At 55.3% G+C, this 22,440-nt stretch overlaps 3 protein-coding genes across 4 annotated transcripts; 1 reads left to right on the plus strand and 2 right to left on the minus strand.

Annotated features, from left to right (window-relative positions):
• The first annotated feature begins 4,989 nt into the window (after positions 1 to 4,989).
• VAT1 (vesicle amine transport 1) lies at positions 4,990 to 12,896 on the plus strand. Its single transcript, XM_027745836.2, has 6 exons — positions 4,990 to 5,325; positions 6,140 to 6,347; positions 6,674 to 6,844; positions 6,936 to 7,025; positions 7,970 to 8,211; positions 8,941 to 12,896. The coding sequence occupies exons 1-6, from the start codon at positions 4,990 to 4,992 to the stop codon at positions 9,040 to 9,042; spliced, it is 1,149 nt and encodes a 382-aa protein (XP_027601637.1). The 3' UTR covers positions 9,043 to 12,896.
• A 279-nt stretch (positions 12,897 to 13,175) lies between these two features.
• Positions 13,176 to 18,670, minus strand: LOC114000836. Its single transcript, XM_027745470.2, has 5 exons — positions 18,358 to 18,670; positions 18,107 to 18,210; positions 14,892 to 17,789; positions 14,319 to 14,527; positions 13,176 to 13,865 (listed from the first exon to the last, which is right to left on the minus strand). The coding sequence occupies exons 1-5, from the start codon at positions 18,533 to 18,535 to the stop codon at positions 13,796 to 13,798; spliced, it is 3,459 nt and encodes a 1,152-aa protein (XP_027601271.1). The 5' UTR covers positions 18,536 to 18,670; the 3' UTR covers positions 13,176 to 13,795.
• A 215-nt stretch (positions 18,671 to 18,885) lies between these two features.
• Positions 18,886 to 22,065, minus strand: IFI35 (interferon induced protein 35). 2 transcript variants are annotated; one of them, XM_039380398.1, is made up of 9 exons: positions 21,959 to 22,065; positions 21,715 to 21,873; positions 21,291 to 21,449; positions 20,845 to 20,955; positions 20,410 to 20,554; positions 20,068 to 20,201; positions 19,688 to 19,811; positions 19,299 to 19,405; positions 18,886 to 19,178 (listed from the first exon to the last, which is right to left on the minus strand). In XM_039380398.1, exons 1-9 carry the CDS (start codon positions 21,971 to 21,973, stop codon positions 18,987 to 18,989), a joined length of 1,146 nt encoding a protein of 381 aa, XP_039236332.1. In that variant the 5' UTR covers positions 21,974 to 22,065; the 3' UTR covers positions 18,886 to 18,986. The 2 variants fall into 2 exon arrangements, with proteins under 2 accessions (XP_039236332.1, XP_027601627.1); XM_027745826.2 differs by having other exon boundaries at positions 19,688 to 19,877.
• Positions 22,066 to 22,440: the final 375 nt, after the last annotated feature.

Genomic DNA, 22,440 nt, shown 5'->3' on the forward strand with positions numbered 1-22,440 from the left:
CCAGGGATTTCAAGTGCTACTTGGCCTCCTGACAGCTGTGCCAGCCAATCCCCCTCGGACACATCAGCCTCAGTCAGCACTTTGGTGAGCCAGCTGCCTGCATCTGGTCATGGGCCACCTGCGTCTTAGGATGCACCCCTGGGACAGGGGCCAAGCGCAAGCAGGGCTGAAGGTGTGTCTGTGGCACATTCAGCTGGGCAAACAGGAATTCAGGTCCCTCCTCATCGTCACACACCAGAGAAGACCTGAGAACAGAGCAGATGAGGTGATCGGAGGAGATGAGGCAGTCCTGGAATTCTAGTAACTCCTGTCCTCACCTGGTCTCATTCCTGCATTTTGTGGTCTGGGAAATGGCTCAGTCAGTTCCTTGTTCTGCAGCTTTGCAGTGGGTTTTGCTGCAGCATCTCCGTGCCTCCCAGTCTTACCTTAAGCTTTAAAGATGATGAGTGACTGTCTCATGCTTGTTTCCTTCCAGCCTCCCTGAGGAAAGGAGCCTGAGCTGGGACAGTTTTTTGTAAGGCCTGGGGGGGGGGGGGGGGGGTGGCGTTTCCTTCTTATACATGTACATGTTGCTCCATTTTATGTGGAAGAATGGAAAGAAGAATTCATTGTCTTGTGACTGCAGGTAAAGAAAGGAGTGCCGTGTGGCCACTGGTGAGCTCTTCCCCTGGCCAATGCCCTTTCTGACAGCACTTCACCGTTTTTCTCAATAGGAATCAGGTGTTTGCTCCCAACAGATTGTTGTACCCCTGCTTCAGAGGAAGGAAGACACTCTCTGCAGGGAATACTCAGACCTTTGCAAACCCGAAAGCTACGTTTGCCTTCCCCAGGGAGGGGCAGTAGTTGCTGCCCTTGCTCAGAGCCACAGGGGCAGCATCACTGCTGAGCCTCACGTCCCCTCTGGTGCAGAGCACCTTTTGGCAGGACACTTGCAGAATACATTCAACAACCCATCACCACGGTGTGAATTTTCTGAGCAGGCTGCAGAGACATGCTGTGACTGTCACTGCGCATGGAGAGGCGACAGATGGCTCTCACACATTTACTCCTGAAAATACTTCTCCAGTGGTTAGATTCTCCCTTGCTGATCCACGTTCTCAGGGATGTTAATTGCGATTGTGAATTAAATTTATTTTGTTGTATTTGTGTCATTTCCTGTACAAAGAAACTGGAAGACATTCTCAGGACCTTTACTGGGAAAATGGATTGAGAGAAACCAACCCTCACCAAAGGACCTGCAGCCTGAAACCTGGAGCCTGTGACATCTTGTTCTCGTGCACAAAGCCCCAAAGCTTGGTCCTTTACAGCCAGTCATAGGCTCTGGACCTAATTTCAGGTGAATGTACTGAGTAAACAGTGTTTCATGGGTGTGGTCCCTGCAAGGTGCACACATACACCTGGTGAGAGGTGCACAAGTGTCACCCCGGGAACACAGACAAAGCTCCTGTTCATCACATCATGCAGTGACCGTTCCCTGGATTTTTATGATGTGTGCATTGTTCCATCTTTTTGGACTTGTCATATACGTGAAAGAGCTAGAAACCTTCCAGGCCAAGCTGCAGAGTATTACTAACTGTGAATACTCGAAGTTAAATCATTCAGCCTCGAGTGGTGTGTTATTTGATGGTTTCCCCTAAAAGATAAAGAGGTGGAAAAGCAGTAGGGTTTGAACACATGCAGCAAAAAGATACAAATCAGCAGCAATTAGGAAGGTTAAAAAAAGAAAGAGGAAAAAATCCCAGTCAAATGCCCTTTCATGTGTCCAGCCTGTTTACATTCTGGGCTAGAATAGTGCTGATCTGACTCACTGTTGGCATTAATGAAGTTTGCACTTCTGGGTGAGCAATTTAATTTATCTCAGCAAACCAAAGCTCATTATAACAGTCCATAAATGCTATCAGATGAAAGCAGCATCCTCAAGCAATCTCAGGGATTAAAGCAAGGAGGCATTCAACTGCCAAGGCTTCTGCTGGAAAGACTGCAGTCAAAGCATGTGTGTTAGAGGCTGAGGAGGCACAATGTCTTCATTACTGCTGCAGATTTCTCTGTATTAAGACAGTGATCTGGACCCTCTGGAGCACCCCTCTGGAGGTGAGCAGCTTCCTTTTTCCCCCCCTCTCTCTCTCCAGACATCTCTCCTTAGGGCTCATCTAGCCCAGTAGCAGCTGAAGAGACAGGGGAGATGTGGGGACTCCACAGGTTGGCCACATGGGATGTCTCTCCTGCAGGGAACAGGAGCCTCGTTGGAGGGGCAGGGACTTGCAGCATGAAGGCACACAAAGAGGGTCAGAGTGGGAGGAGGAAAATGGCTGATTCCGTCCTCTTGGGCGTAGAAACCTCCTTGCCACACATCCTCTCCCACACTGGATCCAGCTACTTGAACTGCAGCTCCCAGAGCTGCGCTGGCCTTGCCCTTGCCTTGCTCTGCATGGAGGCAGTGCAGCACCCACACATCCTTCCCATTGCTCCCTTTCTGCCAGGGCTGCCAGCGTGGCTGTGGCTCCAGCTGCAGCTGCAGCTGCAGCACTGGCTGTCGGGGTGATGGAGTGAGCCCACCTGGGTGCTCCCTGGCAGAGGTGCTCGGTGGAAATGGCTTCTCCAGCAGCAGAAGTGATCTCCACCACCCTCACGTTTGAAATCGTATTTTCAGTTTTGCAATTCTTTTTCACGTGGAGAGTGGTGGAGATGGGCTGGGCAGGGGATGAACAGAAATAAACCCTCAAAACTTCAGTTTCTTTTCCATTTAACTTAAAAAATGAATTGCATATCACAAACACAGACTGGGGATAAAACAGTTTTCTTTTTAAAGCCTTCCTTTCAGCAGGCCCAACAGAGAGAGGCAGGGCTGTGTGTGCCTGTGCCTGGGGAGCCATAGGCTGGTGGGAAGGTCCCTGCTGCATCTGAGGGATGGGGCTTCTGGGGGGCATGCTCCAGCTGCCTGGGGTCGGGGGGGGGGTCTAGGCTCTGGGACCTACTGCTGCACCCTGTGTGTCAGTCCCACCCTTGCTTTTCCCTGCAAAACCACTCACATGCCTGGGGTGAGCCACGGGAACACTGAGCCGCTGGCACTGCCAAGACACAGAGGTTCTGGAAGCTGCCGGGAACCAGCGCCCTCAGACAGCAGCAGAGATGTCAGTGATGCAGAGAAAACCAGCTCCTGATGCAAGGCAAGGCCACACTGCCAGGTCCTGTGTGCTGTACCCCTGAAAGCCACAGTGAACACACTGAGGCAAGTCTGTGTGTTTTCAGTAAGGTAAGACAAGCTGACAGATAATGGGCTTCTCATGGATGCACAGCATGTGGATGTGCTAAGCCTGTAATTTTGGGACTATAATTGTCAGTAAATTATTGATGCTGTGGCGGAAGGTTGAAGTTAAGGAGAAGGGTTCTCATTTCACAAGATTTCCCCGAGGACCACGGTGGAGAAGGTGCCTGCCTCCAGAGGCAGACACAGCGGGATGCTGTTCCGTGCACACCTGGAAACCGGCCTCGTGCCAGCTGTGCCATTTGCTTGTGTTGCACATCCACAGCCTCTGCTGCTGGGGTTGTGCAGAGGAAAAGGCTGGAGCAGCTGCAGCCCCGTGCGTTGTGAGAATAATGCTCTGTGCTGGGAGGATTTCTTCAGTCTGCTGCCAGCGTGAGGAATGAGCCACCGTTCCCTGAGCTTCAGTTACCACTTGACAACCATCTCCACTGTCTCCGTGATCAAAACGGCAGTGCAGGGAACTGTGGCTGTGAGTGGCAGGTATGTCTGAGGGGTTCTGTCAGATCTCTTCCACCTGCTGCTCTACCTTTCAATCACAGTAAATGTAATTTACTGTGATACAGGCATAGTGTCACCCGGGAGGCACAGCTTTCCTGGTACGTGTGATGCAACTGGGACATCTTGTCTGTGTCTACCTCTCTATGCTTCTCAACACTGCAGATACAGGTGAGGAAAACACAGAACAGAGGCAGAAGGAATCTTTCCCTTGAGTTGCCAACAAACCCAGACAGATAGATTTGAGTTCAACACTTTCTGGGGATGTGCAGAGCCCTGCCATGTCTGGCAGCCAGACCCTGGCCCCCAGTGGGGTCTCAGGCAGTCTTACCATGTGAGGGAAGGCTTTGGTGGGCCTGGGCCTCCGGGATTCTATCCTGAGAGAGCCCTGGGAGCAGGCACAGGCAGCTGCCTTCTGACCAGCAAACCGCTGCCAGGCGGGTTTTTTTGTATCTCCTGCCTGTTCATCGTTCCAATGTCCTTGAGAGCAGAGGAGAAACACTGCTAGAGCCCTGTGTAGAAATAAAGGGAGGTGTAACAAAGGGCCAGGCAGGGGAGCTGGCACTGCTCCAGTTGTGGCACATCCTCCTCAACCTCTCTCGGGGGATGAGGGAGGGCAGCAGGAGGCTGGAAAGAGCAGGACAGCAGCTCAAGGGAGGACTGTGGTCCTGTCGTGCAACTGGACATGAGTCTCCTCCTTGTTCCCACTGCAGCCACCCAAACACGCATAAATCTGCCACACAGCAGAGCCAGACGATGTGCAGCCTGCCCCAGGCTCTGCCCTCCTGTCTGCTTTCCTGCCTTTGTGCTCTGCTTCCTGAGCAGCCCCAGCCGCCGGCATTCCCGGAGCCAGCCCAGCCCGGAGCGCGGCCCCGCAGGGCAGTCATAAATTGTAGAAGTAACTCGGGGAGATGATGCTCCAGCAAAACCGCCCTTTCAGCGTTGTCCCCAGGAAGGACGCAAGCGCTGTGTTTGCTCGGAAGGAATCATTTAGCGGCGGAAAAAAAAAAAAAAAAAAAAGAAGAAGTGGAAAGAATAAAAAAGACAAAAAAGGCGGCGCGGAGGACGGGCGGGGGAGCGGGGCCGGGCTCGGGGGGCGGATCGGGACAGCCCCTCCCGCCGCCGCCGCCGCTCCGCGCTGCCCGCCCCGCCCCGCGACCGCGCCCCGGCTCTTCCCCGCCCGCCGCCGCCGCCGCCGCCCGCAGCCGCTGTCGCCGCTCCGCTCCGCCATGTCCGCCGAGCCGGCCCCGGCCGCCGCCGCCGCCCCCGAGCCCGAGCAGGCCCCCGGCCCCGAGCCGCCGGCGGGCGGCGGGGAGGCGGCCGAACACCGGGCGCTGGTGCTGACGGGCTTCGGCGGCTACGAGAAGCTGAAGGTGCAGGCGCGGCGCGGCGCCGGCCCGCGGCCCGGGGAGGTCTCGGTGAGCGTCCGCGCCTGCGGCCTCAACTTCGCCGACGTGATGGCGCGGCAGGGCCTGTACGACCGGCTGCCGCCGCTGCCCTTCTGCCCCGGCATGGAGTGCGCCGGCACCGTCCGCGCCGTCGGCGAAGGCGTCCGCGACCGACAGGTGAGGGCGGCGCGGCCCCGTGGTCTCGCCGCGCTGCGGAGTCCCGTGTGCGCCCCGGCCGCTCCGCTGGGGCCCGCCCCGGGGCCGGGGCTCCCCGTCGGGGCTCCGGCGTCGCTCAGCCCGGTCCAGGGGCCCGTCCGATGCCGCCCGCGGAGGCTCCGGCGGCGGACAAAGGCCCCGGACAAAGGCGAGGAATCCCCCGGACGGCCCTGCCCGTCCCGCTCGCTCCGGGACGGCGGAAGCGCCGCCGCCCGCCCGCCCGGGCTGAGGGGCCGGAGCCACGGGGAGGAGCTGGGAGCGGCCGTGTTCCTTAGACCCGGGAGGTTTTCCTAAGATTGGACGTGTTTTTCCATGGTTGATGCTATTAAGCGTTACCTCAAGGCTCCTGCCTGTTGGCAGGATGATCCTTACAAGGGGCAGCAATGTTCAGCGGTGTTCAGACTCCTGCTTCCAAATTGAGCAAGGAGGGCAAGACATGAACCTCATCCCTCTTGCCTTGTTAGGGGTCTGTTCGTTTGGGTTTGGGCAGCTGGCAGGCAGCACCATGGGTACAAACCAGAGCCAGGGGTGCCTGCAGTCCCTCTGAGGGTCGAAGGTTATGCCTCACCCTGTGGTGAGAGGTGCTGTGCTGCAGTCTCCCGATGAGCAGAGTGCACGCTGTGGGCTCCTGCCTGAGCCAGGGCTGCTGCAGTCCCTGCAGACCTCTGCACAGAGAACAGCGTGCATGCACTGCCTGTGGCATACCAAGGGCAGGGCTGTGACGGCTTCTGCTAGCCTTGAGCTTGTTTTAGACCCACTTGTCCTCCAAATTTAGGTTGGCGATAAGGTAATGGTCCTGGCTCGGTCAGGGCTCTGGCAAGAAGTCGTGAATGTGCCAGCCAGTCAGACTTTTCCAATGCCTGAGGGGATGAGCTTCGAGGAAGCAGCTGCTCTTCTTGTCAACTACATCACTGCCTACATGATCCTGTTTGACTTTGGAAACCTGAGACCCAACCAGAGTGTCCTCATCCACATGGCTGCAGGTAAATAGTTCTTGACAGCCTGTGTTGAGACTCTTGGCCTTGGAAACCATGCAGTTTCCAAATGGGTGGTGTGGGTAAGGAAGTGATCGTAATGGGGCCGGATTGACAAAATGTCACCTGGCAGAGGTGCAGGCTTCATGCTGGCCCCGTTTCCCAGCAGCTGAGGTTGGTCTCTCCCAGTGTGTCCCAGGCATCAGCCTCACCAGGCAGAGCCTTTGTTCTGCAGGCTGTCGCCAGCGCACAATCAGTGCAAACAGGGATAATTTACCTATTCAGAGGTTTTTCTGACTGTTTGCTTCTGAGGCTTTCTCGCTGCTGGTTTTCAGGTGGTGTGGGAACTGCTGCCATCCAGCTGTGCAAGACTGTAGAAAACGTCACCATTTTTGGCACAGCGTCTGCCTCCAAGCACGATTCACTCAGGGAGAGTGGAGTTGCTCACCCCATCGACTACCGAACGATGGATTATGCAGAGGAGGTGCGGAAAATCTCTCCCAAAGGTACTACATGGCGGAGGGTTTCTGCAGCTGTCCTGCATTTCTTTCAAGTGCAAAGAAACCTCTAGTTACTACCAGTTCTCTCTCTCTCTAGGTGTTGACATTGTGCTGGACCCGCTGGGAGGATCCGATACAACCAAAGCGTTTAACCTGTTGAAGCCAATGGGCAAAGTCATCACTTACGGTGCGTGTGAGCCCCGTGCCCACACCCAGTGCTTGTGCAGGGGGGACCACGTGGTGGCAGGGTGGGATCCACACGGGAATGATTTGTGTTGCTCCGTGCCTGTGCTGTCAGGGACCATCGCTATTCCTGACTGCTCTGTGTGTTGCAGTTCTGTTATTTCATGAATGTCTTCAGGATGCTTCCCCTGGGTGAGGCACTGAGGGGAGTGAGATTTGTGTCTTGTCCCCAGAGCTCTGATTACAGGCTCCAAGGCTCTTCCCTCCCAGGGCAAGATCTGTCTTTGAGTACAAGCCAGTGCCTGCAGGGGAAGCTGGAATGTCCTCATGGAGGAACAGAGGCACAGCTGCTTTGTCTGGGCTGAGTTAATGCACAGCCTTGCTTTTCTTCTAGAGGATGTGTGGGTGATGAGGTTTGAGGCTACTGAATACTTATCTCTCCATTCCCCAGCTCTGGAACACTGTGATTTTGTCCCATAGACAAAGCCTTTACACAATCCCCAGTGGTATTCCAGACACTTGCCCCAGTGTGCTGCTTCTGCTGTTGCAGCCGTTGCAGCGTGTGACTCCCCTGAAGAAGCAGGGCTGTAGGAGAAGGGGAGAGCTGTCCTGCCAGCCTGGCTGGGTGGCACTCATAACCCTTTCTTGTCTCTGCCAGTACTCCAGTCTAGCTGCTGCTGCCTTAGGAGGGGTGAAGAAAGGAATTCCACGTTTTTGCGATATATACGAGTGCTGATAATCCAGATTCTGGATTGTCTTGAGGCTGAGACAGGTGCCTGTTTCCACTGATGGGCAGATGGGCAGAGCCTCATGTAATCCAGTTCTCAGCTCTGTCCATCACTGGACAGTGAGTTGCTGTTCCCCTGTGCATTGTCTGAGCTGTTCCATGGGATGCCTGTTGCCTCTCATATTGTGTTCCAGCTCATCTATAGCTTGCTTTCTTTTTAGGGGTAGCAAACCTGATCACTGGGCAAAAGAAGAACCTCATGGCTATGGCTAAAACCTGGTGGAACCAGTTCAGCATCAATGCTTTGCAGCTCCTACAACAAAACAAGGCAGTGTGTGGCTACCACCTGGGATATATGGATGAAGAAGTTGAGCTTCTCAGAAGCGTTGTAGCCAAGCTGGTTAACCTGTACAGTCAAGGAAAAATCAAGCCTAAAATAGACTCTGTATGGCCCTTTGATCAGGTGAGTCTGAGCTAACATGCAGGCTGGCAGCAGTTCAGAGTGAGCACCTTTGTTCCTGGGGCTGAACTGCTGGAAGTGTTTGATAACCATCTGTTTGCAGACGTTTGGTGCCTTTTTCCTTTTAAGATACTGTGGGTGAGTAAAGTGGCTGGGCTCTTCTGCTCCAGTGCACAGAGCTGGGCAATGCCAGACAGTGTCCCTGTGGAGTAGGGCAGGTGCTCAGCTGTGCTCCATGGGCAGCAGCAACCAGGAAGGGGCTGCATTATGCATCAGGCTGGAGTCTGCCCTGAGCCTGCACCCTGTAATTAAGCAGAACAGATGGGAAGGTTGTTGCTGCCCTTCCAAGAGTGAAAAAGAGCTCTGGCAGTGAAGCAGAATGAGGGTGTTGGAAGGGAGCAGCAGGTTTTTCACTAGCTCTGATCAGTGTTGTTGCATGGATGTGTCCAGGCAAAGTCAGGCTCTTCCCTTGGAAATCCTGTGCTGGGGCAGAACTTGCCGCAGGGGAGCAAAGAACTTAGTGATGATCAGTCAGTATTCGTACCTGATACCTGTCCTATGGAGAGGCTTAAGGAAAACTTGGATTCCAGGCCTGGCACTTGCTTGGACTGCAGGGAAAGGTGCCTCTGGGTTATCCTTTAGTCTGGTCTGGGTGGACTGAGGGGCCCAGGAAGGGCATGGATGCACTGTGCAGGGTGGGTGGGGATCTCACCAGATTCCTTTTGCTTCCAGGTGGCAGAGGCCATGAGGCAGATGCAAGAAAAGAAGAATGTTGGAAAAGTCATCCTGGTTCCTGAAGCACCGAAGGAAGAATCCAAAAAAGCAGAGAACTAAAGAAAAGAGATGTATGCAGATTATGAATTCATGGTTTAACTCCCTGATCTCTTTGGGACCTGAAAATGGACAGATCAGTAGCTTCCATCTTCACCAGTACAAGAACATCATGGTTATCATTCAGATGAGGTTTGCATGCTCTTGTTGTGACTGACCCTTTGCCAGATATGCCTCCTGCTCTCTCTTTTGAAGGCTGTTTATTTCGTACAGTTTTCTAATCACTTGTTTCTCTACTGAATTTCCAAACTAACCTTATTTTTCTCACAGTGCAGCTGAAGCTTCCAGGCAGTTGGTGACTAACAACTGCACAGCCTGTCACTGTAAAGTCATGGCCAAATGTACTGTAGCAACTGCCAAGTATCTCTGCAGAAACTGAGCCCTGATGAAGTGTTCTCACTGTCACCTTTGTGAAGCCTGTTCAGCAGAGAATTGGCCAAATGTGGGGTGTTTCCTCCACAGCCAAAGGAAAGCACAGCTGGCCTCGTTTAATGCAAGCAGGGATTTCTCTTCTGTTCACACTGGCCCTGCTCTTTCCCCTCTGCTTTTGTAGGCCACTAACACAGTCAGATAGTAACAACTCCTGTTGTCTTTGCCTTGACCATCCTGGTTAATTTGGGGTCTGTGGCATACCGTGCTTAATTTGCAGTTACTTCTCTTTGCAGTCAGCAAATACCCTGACAGGCTGAGCTGGGCTGTGTCTCAATACAGAAGAAAAGTTTCAATTGGGTAACTTGATCTTGTCCATTTTCTATTTCCAAACTGGATAGAGAGATCTGAACTGTGTCTGATTCTTGGAGACCATAAGGACTCAACTGTGTCAAACGACTGGAACAATTGATGTTGGCTCTGTGCTTTATTATGTTGGGCTCCAAGTTGCTATTGCTAAGGCTAAACTTTACCCTCCTGTTTGTGTTTCCAAGGGCTGCAGTGTTGAATTGGACTTCATTGGGATGGGAACACTCACACCAGCTTGGGGTTCAGTGCTGCAGTAGGGCTTGACTCTTCTTCCTGTGAATCTTTGACTCATGGGACCCTTAGGCTCTCTTCCAGCACTGAGGGTTTAGGAGCTGACTGTGGTGTTCCTCCTATAGCAGAACTTTGTTTCTCTTCTGCTTTTCTTCTGTGCATTTGAAAATGGAGCTGTGCAGAGACCCAAGCCCAGTTCTGTGAGCACCTTGAGTCCTGGGTGGTGCTGTGCTTCCCACTGGACCCTGCTTGTAGTCCCAGGCAACTCTGGTGCTGTTGGTACTTGCTTTTGAGGCTTTTTCATGGATTGTAGGTGCTGTGGGCTTTTAGGCTTCATTTTGGATTTGAAAAGGTAAACCCAAGGGCACCAAGAAGAGCTGCTCATCATGGAAGAACTCAGGCTTCAGGAGCAAAACCTTGCAACCAGAAGTCCTGCTTAACCAACCCCCAGGCAGGGCTCAGGGCCCAAGGAGGGCGAGTGCAGGGCCCCGCACACAGCCCCCTTGGCCCCTGAGAGAGCCCACGCAGGGCTGGGGGTCCTGTGCAGGGGAGGATTGTGGCTTCTTCCTCAGCCTGCTCTGTCCTCCAGCAGGGCTCCTGTCTATCAGTGCAGCTTTGTAGTTCAGGTGCTTGGGCTCAGTCCAAAGTTCTTTAGAAATGCGTAGGCACAGCTTACCTGGCTAACTTTACATATTGAAACAACCCTGTTCCCTACAACCTCAGAGGAGTGCTGGAGCCCTCTCACAGATCCTTGTCAGTTCATCTCTTGAACTTCATAAATATGGGCTGATGGAACTCGCAAGCACAACTTCTTATCTTTCTGAATCCAAAAATCTTGCTGCTTCTTTCAATCTACCCTGTCATGCTAATTTAGATTAAATCCAACAGTGTTTAATGCTGCTTTACTAGGTCTGACAACAGGACTGTCCAAATTGCTGAAATGGAAAGTCTGGACCTGTTCCTCTGAGAAACTGGACCTTACCTTGATGACAGAGCAGCGTGCTCAAATGGCACCCAACCCTGCACATCTTCAGGTTCTACTCACTGGTGAAAAGGAAAACTATCCCAGTGTGTTTCACAGTAACATCCTCTCCCTGCTTTACTCTTGGGTCAAGCACGTGCTCAGTGCCTTACGTGGATGGCCTTGGGTTGGGTGGTGTGGCCCAGGAGCCTCACAGCTTCCTGTCAGACCCCCCGACCCACAGGAAACAGCATCTCAGTGCCTTCTGCTACATGACTAGGAAGTCACTGGGGCCTTTTCCATTCTGGCCAGGTATATTGCCAAAATCCTGTTTTGACTCTTGCTAGCTCTCTTTTGTGAACACTGGTGATGTCATTGGAATTTCTGTGAACAAGCTGTACTCTTCCCAGGTGTTCTAGCCTTTCCAGGGCTGTCCTGGCAGTTCTGTGCTCCCCAGTCCAGAAGACCTGTTGTAGAGCCCTTGTCTCCCTCAGGGTGGCTGTTTGGCTCCTGGCAGTCCTCGAGTGAGGCTTTATCTGCTGCCCTGGCCTTGGCTCTCTGGGAACAATCCCTGTTCCTGTATCTGCTCACGTGTCTTCTGCATACAAATTCCTGAAGCCCTTATCGGGGCAGGAAGAATGCCAAGCAGTTACTGTGTGTTAGAATTCAGCACTGGCTGTTTTGTGTCCCTTGGTAGCAACAGTGTTTTCTATAGAAAGACCAAGATTAAGTGTAACCTTGCTCTCCTCTGCCCCTGCTCGATGCTCTGCTCTAGGTGGGTGCTGTTGGTTGTTTCTTGGTTTTGGTTTTTTACTTTTTTTTTTTTTTTTTAATGGGACAGTAGGTATAGAATCTACGTAAAACAACTTCAAGGGTCTTAATCAAGTTAACCAGCAGGTTTGTACACAAGGACCAAAGCAGAAAACCAAAAACAAACCCTAGTATAAAAATCATTCCACTCAACGTTGCTTGTTTAGGGCAAAGTTGTGCTAGTGAGGAAGTGGGAGATTCCTGTCCTTAATCACGTGTGCCATTCCAGCTATCAGAAGTGCAATTTAACGTTTATTTTACTGATTGTCTGACTCTAAGGTTCTCCCATGAGGAGTACAAGTGGGAAGTGTGAGTAAGGGGTTGATGAGCAGAGGAGGGGTCCCCAGCCCTGCCTGCCACAGGGGGCTCGGCATGGGGTGCCTGTGCAAGTGCCTCTCCTGTCATTGCTGCAGTGGCCTCCCAGGCTGGTGCTGCTGGTATTGCATAAAGGGCAACTCCTTTGCTTCACCAGGCAGCTGTTGCCACGGTTTTGACTCTCTGGTTTCTCTGAAGCTTCCTTACGTGGCATGCTGACCGCAGGAGGGGAAGGGAGCAGAGGCGGCCTCCACTCGGATGGAGGAACACAGCCCATGCCAAGTACTGTGGGAAGGAGTTTGGCTGTACATTTTGTTTCAGACACCTGTGTTAAACTAGAATTGATTGACCAGAGACAAATAAGAAGCACTGTGGGTCTTAGGCTTCAGCTGGTGCAGAATTCTGGCCCGCTGACAGCTGCTATCATAGGTGTTACACCACTGGTTGCCTGAAGTCTCTGGTGTGCTGAGCCCTCGTGATGGCAAAGTGTGACTGGCAAGTAGTACATGAGCATGATGTGAAACACATTAGACTCTGAGTGAGCCTCTTACAACATACAGTCTGGTCTGTACTGTCTAAGTCATGTTGATTTGCAGATATGTGATATGAGTGATGCTCATCCTACGGACACATGGAAAATCTTTGTTTAAAAATATATATTCTGCTTTGTACGTGTAACCAAGCTGGACAGAAAGGAAGTGTGCCCCTGATGTTTACATGATTATGTGTAATGCTCCTCTCTCAAATGTTACCATATGCCTTATGTGTTTCAAATGGTAATTAAAAGCATAACAAAACCGTCCATGCTACACTGCTCAGGTTTCTGTTGGCATGAACCCTCTGCCCTCAGCTTGGCCTCTGGACAGGTTCAGTTGATAAAGTGTAACTCTCCCAGCCTCTGCTCTGGAAGACAATCAATTGTTGCTCCTAACACACTGTTCTGGAAGGCAGCTATGATGATTTTTGTTTGTGAAGCCCTTAGCTGAGCTCTGCCCTTTGTGTCTGAGGTGTCTCTGTAGCCAGGTGGGACTGAAGGAGGGTGCCTGGGCTGAGGGTAAGACAAGCCATGAACAACCACTACTGAACGTGAGAATAAATCCTTTTTATTTATGTTTCTCCACTTAGAGACTGTCCCTGGGAGGCAGCTGTTGCAGGTGCTGAAAGCTGTTAATGTTCTCCCCAAGAGAGCACCAGGTCACCTGCTGGCCCCAGAGCAGGTGCTGGAGAGGGGCTGAAGCATGAGGCTGTCTGCTGAGGCATGAAGAGCTGACACTAATGACAGCTTATCTCTGGCCCTGGCTCTGGTGGCAGCTGAACTGGAACCTGCCTGTAGGAGGTGGAAGGTACTTCCAGAAGCTGGGGCTGGACTAGGCACAGGCTCCTGCTAAGGTTTGGGTCATGCTGCTGAAAGCCACACAGGGCTCAGCCTGAAATCAGCTGAAATCAGCTGTGTAACTGGCTGGCAGGACACACAACCAGGAGGAGCTGGAGTTTCTAGGAAGTGCTGATCCACACTGAGGCCTGTGTGGGGCAGGGACGGAGGTGCTGCTGTCGCTGACGTGCAGGTTTCTGGCTACCTATGGGGACACAGGAGCTCCTTGGATAAACACCTGCTTTTTCTCGAGCTGTCTCTATTAAGCTGCAGTTTTGTCAGCAGGAAAGGAAGGCGAAGCGAAGCCCTGGGCTGTGGCCATGGGAGTCTCATGCAATGCCCAGTTTCTTCAGAACTGTGCGGACCTCCCGGAGATACTGGGCGTCCGGGTAGCCGTTCCTGTGGAGCAGAGGGGGAAGTGCTGTAAATCCTGCTGATGTGCCAAAATCACAGAGGGGGGAGCAGCAGTTTGGTTTTGCCCCAACCCTTCAGCAGGGGCTGAGGGTGGAAGTCCTGCTCCTGGGAGCTGCTTACACCTGCAGGCACAGCTCGCACCCAGTGCTGGCTCCAGAGCCACGGGAAAGGCTGTAAGTGAACAGGGCCTGGAATTCCTGTCCTTGAGGAATTTACAGGTGTGGGATGGGCAAGGGCTTTTGCTCTAGCTGGAGGGTGCCAGGGGTGGTCTGCCATTCCATAGCTGCCCTGCAAGCTGAAGCAAAGGGAGGCACCAACTCTGCCCCCGTGGGAGCATGGAAGAGCCACCCCTGCCAGGATTTGTTGAGCCCATGGTTCTCCTCCTCTAATTGCTAAAACCACAACCATACCCAAAACTTAGGATGAGCTGGGCCATACCTGGCTTTGCCTCCACCAAAGGAGGTTTTGTGTGGGATAAGGCCCCATGTCACTCTTTCCTCTCCATTGCAGGACTTGATCTGGAATGTCAGTCCATGCTCAAATGCTTTCTTCAGCAGCATTGCTGTCTTCTGCCCTTCCTTGTTGTCAGGTAGGAAGGCACAGAAATGCCCCCCTTTGTAAGACTGTCCTGGGCGAGGGTCCCCAACCTTAGAACAGGAATAAGATGTTTTAAACAGTGGCTGGAGTGCTGTGCCTCTGAGGGGACTTCTAAGGCTTGTGCCAGCTTGAGAGATACACCAGTGACCATGGTCCCCAGGGGCTGATAGTCACTGTCAACTAAAAACAGATCATACTTGCTCCTCTTCAAAAGCAGCAAGCTGCTCCCAAACCTGGTGTGAAGCTTTTTGCCTTCCCCAGGTTAATACCTCTGCTGCTTTCCACATGAGGTAGAGAGCTGTGGCTGCCCTTTCCCCCCAGCTACACACACACACTTGCCCTCACCCCAACCACCCTGACAGACCCCCTGCGTGTGCTGTGGTGGGATGGGGAAGCCCCGTGGTGGGTACCTACCCCCTGCACGCCGTCAGGGATACTGTAAGCAACTTGAAGCGTCAGGTCTCGATAGTAGCCGGGCAGACTCTGAGATAGAGAGGAGATCTTGAATGTCCCCGGGATCCTGGGACTGGGGGCAGCTGAGGAGAAGCTGCAGCATGCTGGCCGCACACTGTCTGCTGCAAAACACGTCCTGCACAAGGCATGACCACAGGGGCCCTGGCAGGTCACCCCTGAGCCCTGGCAAGCATCACACCGGCCCAGAGGAATTGTGCCACTTTCCTGTCCAAGGCTGGAGTCTCTTCTCTGCTGTGATGGGAGGTCAGGCTCCTCCTGCTCACTGCTCCTGCCCTTTGGGAGCTGTGCCCTTCCCTGGCCCCTGGGCTCTGCTGCAGGTGCCTGTTGGGCCGCAGCTGGTGGCAGCTCAGGAGCCGTGGCCCTGTACAGCCAGGTGGGCAGGGAGTGAGGAGCCCCCTCAGCTGCAGGGACTGGGGAGCGCAGCTGTCCCATCGCTTCATTGTGGCCTCCTCTGCTCTTGCCTTTGTCTCTTGCAAACTGGAATCTGTCTGGCAAAACCTGTTTTAGCCGGGCGATGTCAGACTCCCCCAGGGACAATTTTGTCTTCAGCTGTTCCTGGGACTCCTTCAGACCAGCAGGACTTGGCTTATCCCCCACAGCAGGGTTCAGAGGGCTGCTTCCTCCTTGCCCAGTCCCAGAATCAGCACGGCCATTGGCCTCCTCCTGCCCCCTTGCCTGCTGGAACCTCCAAGGACTGGGGGACCTCTTTTCCTCGGTTTCTGGCACCCAGGAAGCCCTGAGCATATCATTGGGGACTGCTTGATTGCTGATGTTCAGGTGCTGCAGGCCCATCTGGAGGGACTCCAGGCTACTTGGAAGGGCTGCATCCGGCACTGTGTCCTGGCTTCTACTTGACTGGATGACACTTGATTGCCCTGTACTCTCTGGTCCTGGAGACACAGATGGAGACTTCAGGGCACGTAGCCTCCTGGAAGAAAACACGTGGAAGGCTTCAGTCACTCCTGGCAGCATTTCCTTGGGGTAAGCAAGATATAGCTTGTACTTGTCTTTGTGGAGTCCAACCTGGAGGGATTTTCCTCGCAAGAGGCTGCACAGTTCACTCAGGGCACTGTCATCTGGACCATCTACAGCAAGCTCTGAGTAGCTCAGACTCTGACACACCAGGTCAGGGCACTTCTGCACAAGAGCTTCCACCTGCCATTTAGCCTGGAAGAGCCTGCTCCTGTCCTCTGCCTGCAGTGTCAGCACTGCGCAGTCCCCGGCACGGCGCTCCGAGATCTGCACCTTCCCCCCCCTGCACAGCTTGTCGATAGTGACACGGCAGGTGTCTCTCAGGTAAGACCACTGCAGAAAGTCCAGGCTCATTTCCTCACTCGCCCTGCTGCTGCCACTGTCTTGGGACTTGTTGCTTTCCTCTGACCTCAGCAGGGAGAAGCTGTTGGACCGGCGCAGCAGAGGCCTGGATGGAGAGGGTTTGGAGTCTAAAGCAGAAGAGGTCCTTGTCACATCAAAGGTGCTGGAGGTGCCAGCGAGGGAATGGTGCCCAACGGGATCTGAGCCTTTAGAGTCCCCAGGATGCTGTGAAGTGCTGTTTTCTTTGCCCCCAAAGGACGACAGCACCTTGTGTCCTGGAAGCCTGACAGCTCCTTCGACATGGTCCCGTTCTGTGGGGTCGTTCTGCTGAGGCTCTGCTGCTGACCCCAGAACCTCACCTGCTGTAGGGACAGGAGGCTGATACTGCTGGGTCAGTGCTGTTGGGCCACTCAGACCAGGAGCATCTGATGAGTGTTTCCTGGAAAGCTGCACCTGTCCCACCGGCGGAGAGTCCTGATTCAGCAAGAGGCCCTGGCCAGCCTGAGACCTGTCAGCTTTCAGGGCACTGAAGTTGGCAGCTAGCTTAAGCTCACCTTTCAGCTCTGGCCTGCCTGAGCTGAGCTTTGTCACTGAGGAGTCCACAGGCACTTTGGGCAGATGCAGTGGAGCCTCTGTGGTGCCGGAGGCTGTGGAGTGTGAGGGCTGGTTGCTGCTCAGCACATCAACTGTGTGTGCAGCACCTCTCCTGGTGATGGAATGCTGAAGGTACTGCTTGGCCTGAGACACGTCAACGAGGTTTCCAATAAGATAAATCTGCTTCGTGTCCTCGTGGCAAAGCAACTGGGGATACAGCTTCTGCAGCTCGCGTGTCAGAGCCCTGAGTGCCTGGCTGTCCATTCCCAGCCCTCTCTTGGCGATCTTCTCCTTGCGCAGGCTCACCTCCAGCTGCTGGTAGAGCTGCTGCAGGGCCAGGCGGGCCTCTCGCAAGGCCTCCATGTCCCCAGACAGACCTCCAGATGGCTGGAGGTACAATATGGTGATGCCATCGCTGGTAACATCCACCACATCCACGCGATGCTGGCGCAGCACACCTTGGTACTTGGCAGCACAGAACCTCTGCATGTACAAGTAGATGTCCAAGTCCATCATTAGAGAAAATTCCTCTAGCTGTTCCACAGCTTCCCCATCCACTGGGCCCCGAGGTGATGGGATTTTAGCTGTCATTTCACACTCCTGGTCCCCATTTGGCAGCTTTGCTGTCTCTTCTGCTGACTCGGTGGACTCAGGCACTTGCTGGTGATCGTGCATTCCCATCTCTTTGGCCCCACGGCTGGAACCTGGCAGGAGGATCTCCCCAGTGGCTTTGCTCCTGAGGTTCAGGCTGCCCAGCAGGTCTCTGCTGAAGGCCTGCAGCTCAGTGAATGGGCCCTGGACTATGCAGTGTGTGTTTTTAGAATCGAAGTTGAACTGCACATTGCTGTAGCCCTTGTGCAAGTCCCTCAGGAGGGTTTTGCCAGTAGGAAGCTTGCCATAGTCAATTATCATGCACGCACGTATGAAGATCTGCAAGTAGATAGCAAGGGAGTGAGAGAGCAAGGACCAAAAATAACCCCCCTCCAAGGCACAAGAGAAGGCAAGTGCACCTGGCCCCTGTATTATTATGACAGAAGAGATGACCAGTCTTCCATCTCTCTCCCTCAGCATCTGGCTTTCAAGAGAGATGGAGCCTGATACAGGCAGGACCGAAAGACCCACACTAAGCAACTCCTCAACCTTGTGCACTTGTCAAAAGCTTTCTGCAACCAAGGAATGAGAGGGGGAAGTCACACAGAGATGTGACTGCATTTCTACACACTGGGAGCTCTCCAGACAGCCGGTACCTCATCGGGGCTCAGCTCCTCAGTGTGCAGGGTCACCTCCAGTGGGTACTGCATCCCTCCGATCGCCAGCACGTGGTCCTTCAGCTTCAGGATCCTCTGGGCCACTGGTGGGAAAAACCTGCGTCAGCCCAGCTGAGGGGCAGCAGCGGGGCTGCGGGGCCGGGGCCGGTGGGACAGGGGCACGGCGGGGCTGGGGATGGCGGGACAGGAGACGGCAGGACAGAGCCCCCGAGGGTCCCGCGGCCCGTTACCTTCCGGCGCCTCGAAGGTGATGAGGCCGCAGGGCGGGGGCCCGGGCAGCATCCGGACCTCGGCGATGTCCCCGCCGCCGTTGCGGGAGCGCAGGAAGTGGATGGTCAGTTTGTCGGCCACCCTGTCCGGAGGCAGCTCTGCAGGGAGGCCCCGCACCCGCACCGTGCGCCCCGCCATGCCCGCGGGGAGCGGCCGCGCCCGCCGGGCCCTGCGACACCGGGGAGCCTCCCGGGAGCCCCAGCGGCGGCTCCCCCGCTTCGCCGCACCGGGCCCTCGCCCGCCCCGTCACACCCCGGCCCTGCGGCCCCTGCCCGGCCCCGGCCCCGCTGCCGCAGGGAAACGAAAGCGAAAGCGGGGCCGCCCCGCCCCGGCCGGCACCTCCCCGGGCCCCGCGGGACGGCCCGGCCCCACAGAGCGCGGCCCGGGGGCCCGGCGCCGCCGCCCCCATCCCGGGAAGGGCCCAGCCCCCCGACGGCTCTTTATGCAGCTCCCGGCCCGGCCCGACCCCAGCACGACAGACACGGTGCTCTCGCCAGATGCTTTAATTCTCGCCGTGCCGGGGGGCACACGGAGCTCCACAATCTCGGCGTGATGGGGATGGCCAGGACTAGCCCTGGGATGGCCAGGACTAGCCCGTGTCCTCCACAAACACGGCCCTCCCCGTCCACCCTGTTGGGACGTAGGCGAGGGCATCCACCTCCCCGCCGCCGAGGCTGGCCTTCTGGAAGTGGATCTCCAGGGTGTCTCTCATGGACTCATCAAACAGCACATCGGGAATGCCAGAAAGCAGGACAGTCCTGGGACAGCAGGAGGGCTGGAGCTGGACAGAGACAGGGATGAGCTGTGTTGTGGAGTAGGGAGAGGGGCTTCAGGAGCCCCCCACCTGTGCTGCCTCGGCACAGGCTGGCAGGTGCTGCTTGCACAGGGTTCGTGCATTTACCTGCAAGTTGGTGATGTCTCCATTCATGTATGGTGATATTTTGACTTTGTATTTTTCTCCCAAAATAGGAACCTGGATGTATCCTTTCTCAATTAGCAGCTCTGCAACTGAAGATGGAGAGGAAAGCCCTGAACTGCCCAGGCCCCAGATGAGCTCCAAGGGAGGTTATGTCCCTGGCATAGGCACCAAGGCTGACACTGCCCAACTCATTGTCAAGCTCATCTACACCAGCATAGTCTCAGGGGAGGCAGGACAACCTGGGCTCACTGTGCCTTCCCTGTTCCTCAGACACAGCTACATCTGCCCTCAGGAGATGACCCATTTCCCTCCAGAACAGGCTGGGCTGCTCCACCCTTGCCAGCCGCCCAAGCTCAGCACACCCCACGCACCTCCATCCTCTCTGAAGGTCAGCACCACCTGGCGAGAGTCTTCCTGGAACTCCCTCATCTCCACCTCACTGCCCCCATTCTTTTTCTTGCTGAAGAAGAGCTCCAGCTTGTCCAGCAGCGCATCCTGAGGGATGTCCCCGTTGGGCAGGTCAGACACAATGATGCTCCTGCTGCTCTGAGTCAGCCTGATCTGTGAGTGGCACAGGCCATTCAGTGCCAGAGCAGGACCGGCCCCAGAGCTCAGGGGAGCAGCACTGAGTGGGGCTGGTAGCAGTGCCCTGGTGGTAGCATTGCCCTGGTAGTGGCAGGCTCGAGCAGGGGGGAGCATTGTGCCCAGGGCAGCTCTGTGGTGTGGGATGCAGCAGGCTCTCAGGCCCTACCTCCAGGGCAGATGGCAGCAGTATCTCCACAGGTGCTGCCTGCACTTGCATTCTGCACTGGTCAAGGTCCTCCACTTCCTCCCAGCAGCTCAGCTTCACCACGTGCTCTTTCACCTCTATGATCCTCTGGGCCACTGCAATCAGGAAGAGCCCCCAGCACAGGGCAGTGACTGCCTGCTCCCAGTGCTCTGCAGAACAGGGCACAGTGCCAGCAATCCTTCAGGGAGGACCCCCACACGACACAGGTGGAGGGGCAGCACCGAGCCCTGGAGGGAACACAGGGCAGGCCCCAAAGTGACTGTGCAGGACACCAGGCCAGGGCAGTGCTCTTCTCACACTTACCCTCTGCCTTCTCAAAGGTGATGAGAGCTGAGCCCCCTGGCAGAGGGTAACGGATTCGTGGGGTGAGCATCAGTTTGTTCATGTCCTCCTTGTTTGCTGCAAGTCCCTTAAACACCATTTTCTTCTCTGGCAAGCCAGACTGCATCTAGGTTCAAGTAAAGACAGCACCTGGAGGAGACCAGACCCTGCACAGGCATGTCTCAAGCTCATGGCTCAAAATAAACAGCTGGAGAGCCTCAGCAGAGTCTCTCGTAGGGTCTGGCTGTGCCTGGAGTCCCAAAGCCATGACTGGAGCTCCTGGCTCTGGAAAGGAGCCACCTGTCAGCAGGAGCTGTGCCAGTCATCACACAGTGCCCAGCTGCATCTGCTCGCAGCCTCTCCAGTCAGGCTTGCACTCTTGCCAGCAGACCTGAGCACCCCCACACACTCTATTACCATCACAAGATCACCCTGGGGGACCCTCTTCAATTCTTCCAGTTTATTTTTCAGGACCTGCTTCTCCTTCATCAGTCTGGTGTTCTCCTCCTGTGCTGCGAAAAGCTCCATCTGGAAGGAAGGAAAGAGGGGGCAGTAAGGGAACACCAGGACACGAGGGGCTGCAGCACACTTCTCATTCTGAGCACAGCACTATTCTTGGACACAGCTTCACCCACACCATTTTCCTGCTCTTGACTGCCTGCAGCCCTGCCCTGGCTCCTTGCCCTTGAGGACAGCTCTGCCTTCACTGCCATGGCACTGCCTCACTTCCCAGCACAGGCCTGTTTCCTGTGAAACCTCCACCAGACCCAGAGCAAAGGGATCTCAGAGCAGTGAGCACCGTGATGCAGCCCCTCCACCACCCACACCTTTCCAAGCCAAAGGCACATCCTCTGAACACCAACCTGGCGGGCTCTCTCTTCACCTCTGTTTAAAGACATTTGATGTTCAAGAATTTTATGCAGTACTTTTCCCTCTTTCCTCAGCTCTTGTGTCCTTTGCTCTGTAGCTTCCTTGGCCGTTTGTAGCTTTACACAGTCTTGCTCCAGAAGACTGCAAAGCTCCTGTGAGAAGCACCATCAGACAGTAAGACCCTGCAGACATTGTGCCACCCAACTGGCCACCCAGCCCCAGCACAGGCTGCTCCTTTGGGAATGAGCTCGGATCCCAGGACAGGCTCTCTTCTCCACGGGATTAGCCCTCTCCACCGCCTCTGGCTCACAGTCCAAGAAAAGACACTCGATCTCACGGCCAGGGCCGGCTGGGCAGATCCCGGGGCGATCCCGGGCGGTTGGGATCCAGCCGATCAATCCCCTCTCCTGGACGCACCTTGAACTGCTCGATCTCCCGCCGGAGCTGCTCGGGGCTCTCCGGGCCGTCGGGATCCAGCCGATCAGTCCCCTCTCCCGGACGCACCTTGGACTGCTCGATCTCCCTACAGAGCTGCTCGGGGCTCTCCGGGCCGTCGTGCAGCCGGACGAAGGAGTCCTAACCAGAGGAGGGGTATCAGCCGCTCTGCGCCGGCCCCTCCGCCCCCCGCCCCGCAGGTCCCCGCGGCTCAGCTCCTCCTCACCTCGTCCGAGTCCATCCCCGCGGCGCTGGGGCAGCACGGACCAGCCCAGGGGAGCCCTCCCTGCCCGGTCTCCGCTGCCGGGGAGCCCCACGCCGGCTCCCTTTCGCTTTCGCTTCCGCGGCACCGCCCCACCCCGCCCCGGCCGGCGGAAGGCACGGACCGCCCGGGCCCCCCCGCCACGGCCCCAAACCCCGTCAACCAACCCCGTCTCCCTCCCATGGAACCCACCGCCCCCAAGCACCCGACTGTCCTGCCCGAAACCGACCAGGAAATAAACACCTGAATAAATACGTACACAACCCCTTCCTCTTCGGTTTAACAACCCGAGCCAGCCCCTGCTCCCCCCTCAGGTGGCCAAAGCCAGCACCCACCCCGTTCAGGAACCAAAAATCCAACACCCTCAGGTTGGTCCCCACATGAATCACCCTGCGCTCAGCAGACACTTGGAATCATCCATTCACCTTCCCTCTTCCACCCCTTTT

Source organism: Pipra filicauda, unplaced genomic scaffold, assembly GCF_003945595.2.
Source record: "Pipra filicauda isolate LSUMZ 115617 unplaced genomic scaffold, ASM394559v2 scaffold193_size2426894_pilon, whole genome shotgun sequence".
In the NCBI taxonomy this organism is placed as follows: Eukaryota; Metazoa; Chordata; class Aves; order Passeriformes; family Pipridae; genus Pipra; species Pipra filicauda.